The sequence below is a fragment of the Gavialis gangeticus genome, unplaced genomic scaffold, assembly GCF_001723915.1.
Source record: "Gavialis gangeticus isolate Ggan-Ray unplaced genomic scaffold, GavGan_comp1, whole genome shotgun sequence".
NCBI classification, from domain to species: Eukaryota; Metazoa; Chordata; order Crocodylia; family Gavialidae; genus Gavialis; species Gavialis gangeticus.
Window position 1 is genome coordinate 237,548,902 of NW_017729032.1, and position 13,753 is coordinate 237,562,654.

General features: G+C 42.9%; 1 protein-coding gene across 5 annotated transcripts in view; it reads right to left on the minus strand.

Moving 5' to 3' along the window:
* Positions 1-13,753, minus strand: part of ROBO1 (roundabout guidance receptor 1) — a 1,310,595-nt gene that overhangs the window by 179,016 nt on the left and 1,117,826 nt on the right. For all 5 annotated transcript variants that reach the window (XM_019525389.1, XM_019525386.1, XM_019525387.1 and 2 more), the window contains one exon: positions 4,086-4,243. In XM_019525389.1, coding sequence (XP_019380934.1) covers positions 4,086-4,243 — 158 coding nt within the window. The remainder of the gene's footprint in view (positions 1-4,085; positions 4,244-13,753) is intronic.

The window sequence follows — 13,753 nt, forward strand, 5'->3', positions numbered from 1 at the left end:
TGGCTGGCTGACCAGGAGCAGATTTGCTCCCAGTCAGGTGTCTACACGAGAGCTACTGTGCCATTACTAATCACAAGTACATTTGCTATTTGCAATTGCAGGTTAGTTAAGTTTACTGTAAGCATGTGCTTACCGATTAGTTAAGTGCTTAGTTAAGTTTACTGTGAAGTAAGCATGTGGGTATGTAAATGCATATGCTTACTGCATAGTAAACTACACAACTTCACAGTAAAGCATCTTGTGTAGACATGCCCAGTAAAGAGGTGAACTGAATAAACCTATTTTCTAAAAAAGTGATTCTTCAATGTTTATACGTGTAATGCCTCCAACTATCTACATGCTTCAGTCACCATTTCCTACTTACACTTGCTTTAAATGACATTCAGTTGATGTGTTGACACAAGATGTTTACTGTGGAGTTGCCTACTTAGCTCTGCAGTAAATGTCTTGGCATCTATACATGCAACCATATTAGGCCACAGGAAACTAATAAACTCCACAGCAAGTTACTACTTACAAAATACAAGTACTATCCTGATGCAGTTTTTCATGCAATACATGTGTAGACACTGATCCAGCTGGCTGGGACATTCAGTGCAGGGGCTACTTGCTGGCTAGCCTGACACTGGAGTACCCTCAGGCCCCAGCCAGTCCCTCTACAGCACACTGTGTTGAGTTGGAGCAGCCCTGGGCTCACAGGAATACCTCCTGGGCACTCTGCCAGCCTGGGCTGCTCTGACCCAGATCAATGTCTTATGGTCCTGGGCACACATGTAAACATGGAGCCCAGGAGCAAGAAACTCCAGTGCTATAAACACCAGAGCTTACTGCAGCAAATTAACTCCATATGAAGATGCACCCAAATTAAGTTTTTTAGTTCTAGTCATTTAAGTCTAGGTTAAGTCCTAGACCTTAAATGCTGGAGGGTGCTAATGAGAGAGGAACAGCAGAAAGGACCCTGGTCATACCCAGTTCACTCTCCCCTTCAGCATCCACTCTCTGCCACTATGTGACACAGGATACTGGGAAAGACACACCTACTGCCTGATCCCATAAATAGCAATTTCTATGTTCTTATGTTCTTTGGTTATTTCTCAGTATAGAAACGTCAAAATAATATTAACTCTGGAAACATCATCAGCACTTTCAAAGCAGTATCTACGTTTTCTTTTGCTCTTTTGTAGGCATGCATATTTGTATACAGCATTTTAACCTTTGGCCTGCGTGCTCCTGCAATTCTACTCTTTTAAAGTCTTCTAAATAATGGCTGAAATCTTGGTCCCATTAATATCAACAAGAGTTTGTCCACTGATTGAAGTGGATCCAAAATTTCAATCAACTTACAGCACAAGTATGTTATACCCTGTAAGAAGTGACTGACCTTTTTTCTGACTAAAGTATATCCATTGTTTTAAAGCACATCTCTTTGCTAATATTTTCACCATCTTAATGATTTAGCTTTCTTACTCAATTCTAAAACCAAAAGGGAAATGACTTATGCAGCATTATGTCATCTATCCAAACTTATCCAAAATAAAGTTGTCAATATTCCTTTTTACCTTTCTCTCCTTTAGCCTGCTGTCCAGCCCAGGTCCCCATTTCCCTTTGTTTCTAAGCTACTACCAAGAAAATGCACTTTGTTACTGCAAAGCTGTAAAGACATGCAACTGAATGTTTATTTATCCCTCTTGGCAAGATTCCCTACAGCTGTATATAAATGGGAATCTGCATTACAATGTCATTTCAGTTCCTTCTCTGCGTGAGAAAGAAACCATGATATTAATAGTACTGTTTCAGACAATGCCAGGCAAATATGACACAAATTAATTCACTTGAACTTACCATCTCAGCAACATTAATTTACACCTCTAAAAACAAACACTCATCTTATCACAAGACAATATCTGAATCAAGTCTATTTCTAGACTTGATATCAAATATCCTCCTCCTCCCTTTTTCTTCCTGTTTGTTTTTAGAAACAAAGCAGATAACACAAAATAATTCTGGCAGGTGGGATAATGGCAGAGTGCTAGTTAGCTGGCACTGTATGTAATAACTATAAACCAAGGACAGACTTAGGGGCTCTTTCTCTACAACAAGTACTGATTTGAAACTATCAAAAAGCACAGGTGGTGTTGCCAGCCTAGGACAGTCGCCTTTGTTCTGGGTGTGTCTTTGTTCTCACAGGTGGGAGAAGAGTCTTTGAAAATGCAACAACAAAAAGTGCCACATTAAAGAACACCTGAAATTCCTACCACAGAAATACACTGCACCAACATGCAGCTCAAGTTTAGAATATGTTCCACAGAGCAACAATATTTTGATCTTCTGTTTTTCTATATTTGGCAGGACTTGTCATTGTATATTGAAAAAGAAATAAACAAATGTTTTTAAAGTAAAACTGGAAGGGATTTCATGTTTAGCAATAGATAAGTACAGATTCTGCAGATTTTTGTTAATAATTATCGATCTCATAGTTGTTATGGGCGAGAAGGGACCTTACAGATGATCAGGTTCAGCCCCCTGCACTTGGGCAGGAAAGACTGCTGGGATCAGACAACACCAGCAAAATGGAAAATTTGAAAATATAAGGTCTTCATTATATACCATTGCAATTCTCTAGGACTAAATAGCTAAGCTTTGTTTTTCCCTTAAAAGGAAAACAAAAACAACAAGCAATTTAGATTTCAAAAAGGAATGGCAATTTTGAAAGGAGGGTGCTGAGTTTTAATGCTTTTGGTGATTACAATATTCATTCATCTCAGCAGATGATTAAGGTTTAATAGTATACATTTTCTGTCTTGTTTTACATAAGCTTAAGGGTAGTAATTCACATGATACTCAGATCTTTATAAAATGTAAAGCTTCAGTGTTTCCCAGCCCATATGGATGGATGACTTGTATCACTGTGTTGGCAGCATATATATTTCTGAACCCTGTATTAATCTGTATTTGTGCAGCCATTTAGGCACAATGGATTATTGTTTTACCTCTCAGTTTTCCAATATCAGAACAGTGGTTCTCATCTTTTTAAAGTCAATGCACGCTCAGACTTGAGGCGCCCCTCTGTAATTTCTGTGAATTGAGTAGCACCCCATTTCAAAAACTGATTCATCATGGGGCTTACTGCCTTGCAAAGTGGGCTGGCAGTGGAGATAGGGGACAGGAGCAGCTAAGCAGGGAGAGCCTGAGCCTACTTCTCTCCTTCTGAAGCTTGAAACTGCCTTTATCTGCTTAATTTCTCACACTTCCTACAGTACTCTTCAAAGGATTTTGTGGCACCCCTGGGTACCCCAGCATCCTGGATGTGAAAAACTGTTTGAGAAGCTGCTTTTTCCATACTTTGGAATAACTGGTGCATTATATTTGTCAATCTACACACACTAATGTGTATGAAAACTCCTTTAATGGGAAAACAGCATAAGTGAAGAGAGTGTTATCTTCCTAAAGAAAAGTGACTGTATTCCAAAAGCCTCATTATCCTTCCTAATCTACTTCACAACTCTACTGTGGGAGGTATAGCAGAGACATTTGAAAGCATTTTTTTTTTCAAAAAGTAAATAGGCTTACCCATGCTATTTACTGGCAGTTCATCTTCACCACTAAAGAACAACTTAGTTTAGAAGTCTACTGTATAGACCCAAGACAATAAAAGTAATCAAGAAAAAAAAAAGACTATGTGACAGCAGAAAATGTAATGACTTTTATTTTCATGAGCTACACTTTGCAACATACTCTCAACCTAAATGTGGGGATGGAGTTGGTTGATCAGAATCATTCCTCACAAATAGAAATGCTCAATCCCCCTTCCCCTCCCCTCCTGTCCCAAGAGACAGCATAAATCTGAAGTTAGACAGGATCCATTTCCAGCTATGTGCAAATGAGGTTTGCCTCCTGGGGCATGCAGAGTAGGAAGCAGAAGGGGAGAGAATAAAGAATGGCAGAAGGTCGGCATGCTCACCACACTAATAACCTGTATATCAGTTTGGTTTGCCCTGGTATATTGTAAATGGAAAGATAGTTAAGGGGAAAGGAGAGAGATTTGCAAAGAACTGTGTTTTCCTCTCTCTCTCTCTAACACTTACTGTAATTCTCTCATCTCTGTCATCCAGAGGGGATCCATCTTTTTTCCAGGAAATTGTGGGTTCTGGATGGCCTCTTGGGGGCTGGCATTCCATCACAGCAGGCTCACCCACTGCTACCATTACATCTGAAGGGTTTTGTCTGAAGTCATCTCGTAGTACTAGAAGAGTAAAATGAAAAAAATAGTAGTAACACTTTAGTGCACACATGAGACAGCAAAACACTCTGGCCTTCACTGGCCACTTTAACAAGTTGTTACTTTGTTAAAAAGGGAAGTGAATATTTAAACTGAATGATCATTTTGGCTGCAAGGATAATCTCTGCTCATTTTCACATTGTAGCAGGCAGAATTGCCTGGAGCTGATTTGTCTGTTACAAATATTTATGTCTGGGACATGGTGGGGGGATGGAGACTTCTCTCTCATCTATGGAGTCTGCTGTCTTTTGTAACCTGTTTGAGCCTGAGTCTGGGAGATTGATGCAGTATGTTTGCTGATTTCACCAATAGTTGCATGGTTTGGGGACATCAGCTTTGTGCTCATCACCTTTGGCCATTACCCAAAACACAGGCTCAAGGCCAGAAAGCTATTCTTAAGCCCTGTGCCAAAAAAGCAGCATTAAGTCTAATCTAAATTTAAATATTTTCATAGATTCATAGATTGTAGAGTTGGAAGGGAGCACAATAGATCATTGTGTCCGACCCCCTGCCCCAGCAGGAAAGAGGACCGAGGTCAGATGACCCCAGCCAAGTGACTATCAAGCCTCCTCTTAAAGACCTCCAAGTTAGGTGATAGTACCACCTCTCCTGGAAGCCCATTCCAGATTCTGGCCAAACTTACATTAACAAATTTCTTCCTACTCTCCAATAGTTTGCACCCATTATTCCTAGTTATTCCCTGGGGCGCTCTGGTAAATAGCACATCACCAATTTCCTGTTGTCCTCCCTTGATAAATTTACAGGCAGCTATAGTCTATAAATTTATAGTCTCTTCTCAGCCGTCACTTGTGAAAGCTGAAGAGATCCAGATTCACCTTTCAGGAAGGTGAATCTATATTGGTAGTTCTTTCCATTAATGTGAGCCCTGTATTAGATGAACTTTTCTTTAAAATGAGTTTCAGTGAAAACAGTGAAAACAGTTTCAGCAAATCAGTGTTATGGCAAAGTGTATTAAAGCAGAAGAACTCTGAGGTACGGATAAATATGGATCAACTCAAAGTGCAATTTCATGGATTTCATGGAAATCATTAAATTTGGGTGATGTCCACAAAATCTAGGGGGAGGGAGAGATGGGGAATTTTCTAGAAATAAAATGCTGGCTCTCCAGTGGTAGTCCTCTCACCTGCAGAGGGAAGGGGCACAAAGCAGGGCAGGCAAGATGGCTGTTGCTTTGTCCCCTCGCCACTGATTGGCTGAGGGAGCTGCCTATCACATGGCCACACCCCTCTCCACCAATCAGCAGTGAGAAGTAGGGCTGCATGATGGATAGTCCTGTCAACCAATCAGCAGTGAGGGGCAGGACCATCGTGATAAGCCCATGAAAATGGTGGCCAGCTCTGAAATCTGCCCACAAATCAGCCACCTGCCTCCTTGATCAGTAGGTAGACCCCTTCAGATAGAGCACATGGAAGTGCCAGTGAGTTGATTTGGCACTAGTTCTATTCTGACATGATAAAAAAATCTATTTGGAGTATCACTAATACAGTGCCAAGAGTCACATCACTTATATATGACCCATATAAAATACAGATATTTAAAAGGAGACATTGTAAAAACACACACACACAAATCAAGTAAAACCTTAAGTGCTTTTCAAGTCCGGAAGACCTAATAAATTTAAGATGAAAACCTATCAGATAGCACCTTGGCTATCTTTTAACACCTTTGAAACAAAAAGAGAAGTTCAATACTTCAAAAAAGCAAATTACTTGAGTAATTTCTACACTTGTTAGGCTTAGATCATCTTTACAAGGGAAGTAACTTGTCTGTAAACTGAGAGCTTTCACAAATTAACCAATGCATAATAAAATGCCTTAGGAGGACATCAAAGGTCCCGGCCAAAGATACATCAAAATATTTTTTTCCCATTTACTATGAATTATTTTGACTCTACAGTTACATAATGAAAAGCTAACAAAATGTAATCCATTAAAGATTACTCTGCAGATAGTGGTCATGTAATTATTTTTGCAGCTGTAAAGTAGATACATACTCCAGTTTTGCCTCAGGCCCCGGCATAAAGTTATAAATTTTAAGATTTCTTCTCCTGCTGAAAAAGCAATTTTTCTTCCGTATCCTTTATAGTCAAAGCTCACTGTAAATTGAGAATATGCTTCCTTTTGAAGATATAATAGCAGTATACTTCATAATCCAGTACAGTATATGCTTTCAGTTACCAAAGGGTCAAATTTCACCGCATGCATCTCATTTTGTGAGCAGAAAATCAACTGGAATAGAAATAGCTAAAATAAAACCAGGACGCGAATTTTAGAAGTTAATTTGTATAATCTTGATTTAAAAAAATACCCATATTTAAGAAACACTAGTGGCAACTTTTATTAATACTGTACTCAAACATTTTGTAGAATGTAGCAAAGGATGGCCACAATCCCATGCTCCTTGCCCAGGAGAGCAACTCACTTTAACCTCAATGGCTTGTATGAGGCTCTACTCACTGAATTTAATCAGAGACAGGAACAGCTTTGATAAGTCTACTACGAAGTCAGCCGTATACAACAATTTACCATTTTATTTTTTCCCCTCCATGAAACAATTATATTTCCCACAGAGAATTTCCTGATGGCATAAGAAACAGAAAAGGAATCTGGAGTCACTTGTGGTAAACTTCTATTGCCAACTAACATGATAAAAACAGTTGCTGAGGTCCTGCACAAAAGTTTCAAATCTGAAAGTCTGTTCTCTAAGCTTTACGCTGAAGAAGGATGTGTGCCACCTTACAGGATGAAATGGCATATAGGTGAAGTTAGGTTTAAGACAAAGAAAGGTTCAGTTACCAGTCGGGATGCCTACAGCCCATACCAGTGAAGGAAAAGCGTAACTGTTTCACTGTCTGTAGACAACCATCTCAAATAACTAACATAGCAATGATCTTTTACCAAGTCAGAACAGCAAAACTGAACTGTCCTTCCAGTGCTGGCCAATTTTTTTTGCCTATCAAAGAGTGCTGACATTGCTTTTATCCAAATTGCTAGAGTAAGCAGCCTTTATTAAGTGGTTTAGTATACTATGCTACAATAAATGCTCATCTTCATATGGTGCATATTAGAGTGTATCTGGCGTAGAACTTGACTTTCTTGGGGGAGTTACATGCTGTAACAGGGGAGGGCTAGATCCAACCTGCCATGGGATTTAATCTAGCCCAGAGCTGGCAGCAGTTCATTGGCAAGGGAGGCAGTTGGGTTGCAAGTGGCAGCCTACTTCAGAACAAGCTGCATTATTCCAGCCCACTGCTTCTAAAAGATTTCCATCCCCTCCATTACAATACTTGTGCATATACATTGGGGGGGGAGGGAGTTAAAGGTATTTATGTTGTGAACTTTTAACAGACACAGTGACAAAATCACATCACACACATGCCCTTTCAGTAATTCAGTGTTACCCACTTGTGGGGCAAAGGAAGGAGAAATTATGATAATTTACTGCAAGAAAAACATTAGTAAGACATTTCTGTACCACTCCTGGCCAATCATTCCAACCTCACGTTATCCACTTAGCCAGCAACCTTCTCAAACTGCTGGACAATCCTAGGAGCATAGAGACTGAACAAGGCAAGGGGGTGGCCAGGACAGTTTGGGGTCAGGGGATGGCCATGACAGCTTGAATGACTTAGGATCTTCCAGTCAACTATCCTGAACACTTACTTTGGGGAACACAGTACAAAAGAAGCACATCTCAGACATGTTACTTGAGGTATATACGAGTCCTCTTGAAAAATAAATATTTCACTTCCTTCACAGTGAACTTAATAAAAAAAAGTTTCCTTTCATTGTAGCAAAATCCATGATTTGATTTAAATTATGACAGTATAAATCATATTCAGGTTCAAAATTAACACGTTTTGCTTTGGATTACTTAGGGATCATATGGGAGTCTGACATGAAGAGGTTGTCTTCGCTAAAATAACTGGTCACTTGTTAACACCCTTTTTGAAAAGAAACAGATCTCCACTAACAAGCACATTGGCTTAGATCAAATAAAAATATACATTCTAACAGCAAGCTAAACTAGATGATCAAACAATCCAGTGTTAAAGATCCATTGCACTGCTTTATGTCAATGCACTTTTTGTAAGGCTACTATAGCATTAATTTGATTTTTTTAAATAGCCTATTCCCATTTTTTAATTCTTGAAAGATTACAACCAAGAAATCACAGCTGCTTTGTTTTTGCCTACACAACTACAACAAATCTGCAATTTTTCTAAAAGCGGTTTCCTTATAGATCTTAACTTGACTGATAAAATACAACAAAAAGTAAAAATACAGCAAATTATGGGAAAACAAATTCTACAAAACTAGATTAAGGAAAAATCTAGTGCATCTTGGAATTCAAATACATCTGTGAGGCACACAACCAGAAAACATCCTTGACTTAGCAGGCAGTCAGTGGTGAATCATTTTTAGTAAGTACCCCGCTGTCACCTTGTCCCTCTGCATCTTTGTTTTCAAACGCTTTTATATCTTAATTGGTCCTGGAAAGTTTTAAATTCATAGGTTGGTTATAAGCCATCCAGAGTGAGTGATCAATATATGATCTTTGTTTCTCCATTTTCAAAACTACCAACATTAGACCTCTCTCTTTTCCAATTTTCCTGTTAGTTAGCATCAATAACCCTTTCCTCTGCCTATCTACCAAACACTAAGCTCTTGTTGAACCACAATACTTAGTATTTTTAAGATATGAACATATCATATAATGTCTGTCTTAAGCTCGAACTGTTCACACCAGACGCTGCACATTAGTAGCAAAGGTGAAGTTCTCAGTTCAGCCACACAGCCAAACTTTAAACATTGTTTTTAGTGGGATGGCATATGCAATCCAAGTATGCACACATCCCTAAATATCTTGCTGAACAAAGGTACAAAAAAACCAGGAAATTCTTTCTGGGGCTTCATGTGTCATGATGGCCAGGTATAGACATTACATATGAACCAGTTTAAGTGATCGGAAACTGATCTAAACCCATAACCTTACAGAAGTTTAGTGCACATAGACCAGTCTAAAAATGAGAGAACCTGATCCAAGAGAGACCTGGTTCAATGTGCACTCAAATCTAATCAACTTAAGTTAGATCCCTAAATTGAAATGCTGTACCAGATCGCCTACTGATTCAAGTTTGATTGCTGTCCTGCCACATCACAGCCTCTTTTGCGGCCCCCTGCAGCCTCCCCTGCACAGGGAGGCAAGACAGCACTCAGCCTGCACTTGGCTGCTGTGGCCAAGCACCCAGTGAGCCCTGCCCTCAAACTCTGGCCAACTGTCAGCTGCAGGCAGGCAGCAGTAGGGAAGGGAGGCATCTGTGCCCCAAGCACGAGCCCTGGAACTTGGGCACTCACATTCCCAGACTGTGTCCCCAAATCCCACAATGTACACACACACCTGACACTGAGCCCAGGACAACTCTATGCTTGGGCATAACCCCATGGAGCCCAACCAGCTCCTGCACAACCAGCCAGGGACACCCCCCACCCCTCCCCTTCATGTCCCCATGCTTATGTACAGCCCTATGGAGCCTGACTCTAGCTCCTGCACACCAGATCTCAGAAGCCAGAGACAGATGCCCTGCTACCCAGATCCTAGCATGCCCCACCCTGACCTTGGAGCAGGAGCTGGTGTGGGCAGGTCACCTCTGGTGGGTCAGGTGGCAGAGGACAGAACACTTGGACTGGGTCTGCACCAAGGCAACCCTGCGACCTCCACAGCTCAGCCACTGCCAACAGGTACCCAGGCCATAGACACCTGGGGTGCTGAATGTCTTTTTTGGCCCACAGCTACTGGGACCTGGAGTACTAGGGTGGGAGTGGGGTGGGAGATCATGTCCAGCAGTCAATCAGGGGTGGCCCAACACACAGCTGCTCACAGCAGTCTCCAGCAGCCCAGGGAGCCTGTGAAGTATGCTGAAAGGTGTGCATGAGCACCCCCAGCCTGCAAGCCTTGGCCAGTGTGCCTCCCCCTCTCCTCCCCTCCCCCCCCCCGGGACAAATGTGTATATCAGGGATTGGGAACCCCTGGCATGCATGCGAGGCCATTTTGCTTGGCACACTACCACTAGCCTGGGCTCTGGGCAGCCACTGCCAGCCACAGAGACCAGGGTGCTTCTAAGCAGGTGACTGGGAGGCTGCAAGTGGGCTCCATGGCTGGCAGCAGCTACCCAGAGTCTGGGGTGGCTGCAGCCAGGAGCTGCAAACTGCTGCACTGAGCTCCAGAGCCCTAGCTGGGATTTGTGCTAGTGGCAGCTGCACACACCCCTCTGAGCGGATGGCAGGGAAGGATCCTGAGGCAGAACAACGCCAGCCTCTCCCTCACCATCTGCCTGGAGGCATGCATGCAGTCACCACTACCGTGGAGTCAGTGCTAGTGCTCCGGAGCCCAATGCAGGTGTTTGCAACCTGCTGCCTGCCTGCTACAGCTGCCCAGAGCTGCACAGGGCTCCAGAGCCCTTGGCCAGGGTCCGTTTCCATGGTGACTGCATATGTCTCCAGGTGGACAGCAAGGGAGGGGCCAGGATTGCCCTGCCCCAGGTCCCTCCCCCAACATCTGCTCTGAGGCATATTTGCATCTATTGGTGGTACAGGTGCTGGAGCTGATGTTGGGGCTGCAGAGCCCAGTGCAGCTGTTTGCAGCTGGCTCAGGCTCTGGGCAGCTGCAGCAGGAAGGCTGAGAATAGCTACACCAGGCACTAGAGCCCTGGCATCAGCTCCATACTGATGGCAACTGCACACGTGTCTCAGGGTGCAGCATGGGGTAGGGCCTGGGGCAGCACAAACCCATCCCCTCCACCATTGTCAGACCAGAGGTGCATGTGCAGCTGCCACCATCAAGAAAGATCAGGCCCCTTGTGGCTCCCCTGCAATCTGCCCCTGGCACGTCATGTTCTGGCATGGGTCAGGGTTGGGGCGTACAAAGTGAGCCATATTCAATTTGGATTCATCCTGATTCAGGGGACAGTGATTCAGCTCGCTGATTTGGATCACTGTCCCAATTTGATTCGGCTGAATCTGAAGATTAGATGTTGATTCAGAGAATCAGAGAATTTGGCCAGACAGCTTAAAATGTTTTTTCTACATACCTCAAGGTATTGAGGTATAGGCTTGGCTTGTGAATGCTGAGATGGTGCGGTGAATAGAGTGTCCCATAGGAGTAGGGGGAGGGGGCGCATGCTCAGCGGCAAACCTGGCAGTGGACCGGAAGTACTTCCGGTCCACTTCTGGATCCATGGTCGAGCATGCGGGAGACCTCCCCTGTGCCCCCCGGCTTGGTGATTGGCTGCAGGGGGACCACAGGTACACCCCCAGATCCGGAAGACACCAGTCGCCGAGCCAGGGGGTAGGGGGAGGGTCTCCTGCATGCTTCGTGGTGGACCCAGAAGCGGACCAGAAGTGCTTTGGTCCACTTCTGGGTAGACTGTCACGCACACTGGGGACCCCCCGCACTCCCGTGGGATGCCCCATCTGCCTCACCATCTCAGTGTTCATGAGCCACCTGGTAACTTGAGGTATGTAAAAAACATCTATGTCTAAATCATCGAATCTCTCCAACTCCATTCAGAGGGTTCCAATTCGATTTGGAGAGATTAAAGGGTCTCCTGATTCAATTCGGATTCAGAGATTCAGCCACTGAATTGGGCCAAATCTCTACTAAATCAAATCACTGACCGAAGCTTTGCACAGCCCTAGTTTCTGGCACTTCAGCTAAAACACATTCTCAACTCCTTGTGTATATTGTTCATTACCAGTCTAACATAGGCCTCTAACAGAAAACCATGCAACTTAGATTGATTCTGCCTCTGGTTTTTTGAATGTCTGTACCTAGTCTATAAATAAGGTCACACTCCAAAAATTCCAAATGGTCTGAATTACAAGACTATTAATTTAAATGTCATTACCTTTGAAATGCTATTTTTCCTGGCAAACATGGCTCTAGACATTAAAATCCTAAGAAGAGGGGGTAAACTTTGTCTAGTTGGTTAAACCTGCACTGATTCAAATTTTGATATTCAGAAATCCAGGGAATGTCATATTTTGAAACTGCAGGCAAGGTTCTTTGGGTAGATGTGATATATTTTATTAGATCAACTGTGTGGTCGGAAAAAACATTCTTTGCAAGCTTTCAGGTGCAATCACCCTTCTTCAGGCATAGGGAGTCTCTGCTGTTCATTAAATCAAATCACAAAGGCAGTTACCCTTCAGTAACAAAGTTCAAGGAAAAAAAATTAGGAACCTTGGAAAACCTCTGAAAGTAGGGCAGGGTAAAAATAAAAGTCTTGAAATATTTGCGCCATCCAAGTGCCCGAAAATTTTAAAAAGGGTTTATCAGTGAAATTTCACAGAAAATAAAATACTAAAACATGTAAGAACTGATATCTTTCTTTTCCATATGACAATATACACTTGGAGTTACTTTACTGGCATTCTTTGTATTACACAACAATGCAAAGATTCACAGACATTAGGGCTGGAAGGGACCTCGAAGATCATCAAGTCCAGCCCCCGCCCCAGGGGCAGGAAGTCAGCTAGGGTCAAAGGATCCCAGCAAGATAAGCATTCAAATGTTTCTTTAAAGTGTCCAGAGTAGGTGCTTGCACCATCTCTGGGGGGAGCCTATTTCAGGCCTTGGGGGCTCAGACAGTAAAGAAGTTTTTCCTTATGTCCAGCTTAAAATGGTCTTGGAGGAGTTTGTGATTGTTCGACCTTGTCACCCCTTGGGGTGCTCTGGTGAACAGGCATCCCCCCAGATCCTGATGCACACACCTTATGTACGTGTAGGCTGCCACCAAGTCACCCCTGAGCCTGTGCTTCTCCAGGCTGAAGAGTCCCATGGCTCTCAGCCTCTCTTCATAAGGCCTGTTTGTTTGCCCTGTGATTATGCACGTGGCTCTCCTCTGGACTCTTTCAAGCTTTTCTATGTCCTTCCTGAATTGTGGAGCCCAGAATTGGATGCAGTACTCCAGATGCGGCCTCACCAAGGCTGATTACAGCGGGAGGATGACATCTTGGGTCTTGCTGGATATGCATCTGCAGATGGAAGCCAGAGTTTTGTTCACTTTGCTGGCTGCAGTGTTATGTCAGTGGCTCATGTTCATATTGTGGTCAGTTATGACCCCCAAGTCTCTTTCGGTCATGGTGCTAAGTGTAAGATGAAATGGAAGGAAAAGTGTAAGATAATTTTAAAGGCCATTTGGAAAAGTCTGGTATGATCTCTTGTCTAACACAGGCCTGAGGAGTACCCCCAGCAGTTTCCATCTTGAGCCCCACAATTTGTCACTGAACTTTTCACAAATAGGTAGTTTTGATTTAAAGGCTCCAGCAGATAGAGAATTCATCATCTCTCTTGGTATGACAGATTAGAGGTTTTATTGTAATTTCTGTGTTACTGTATTCACATTGTTCCAATAGTGTGACACAGAGCCATGCTGCACATTACACTTAGTAT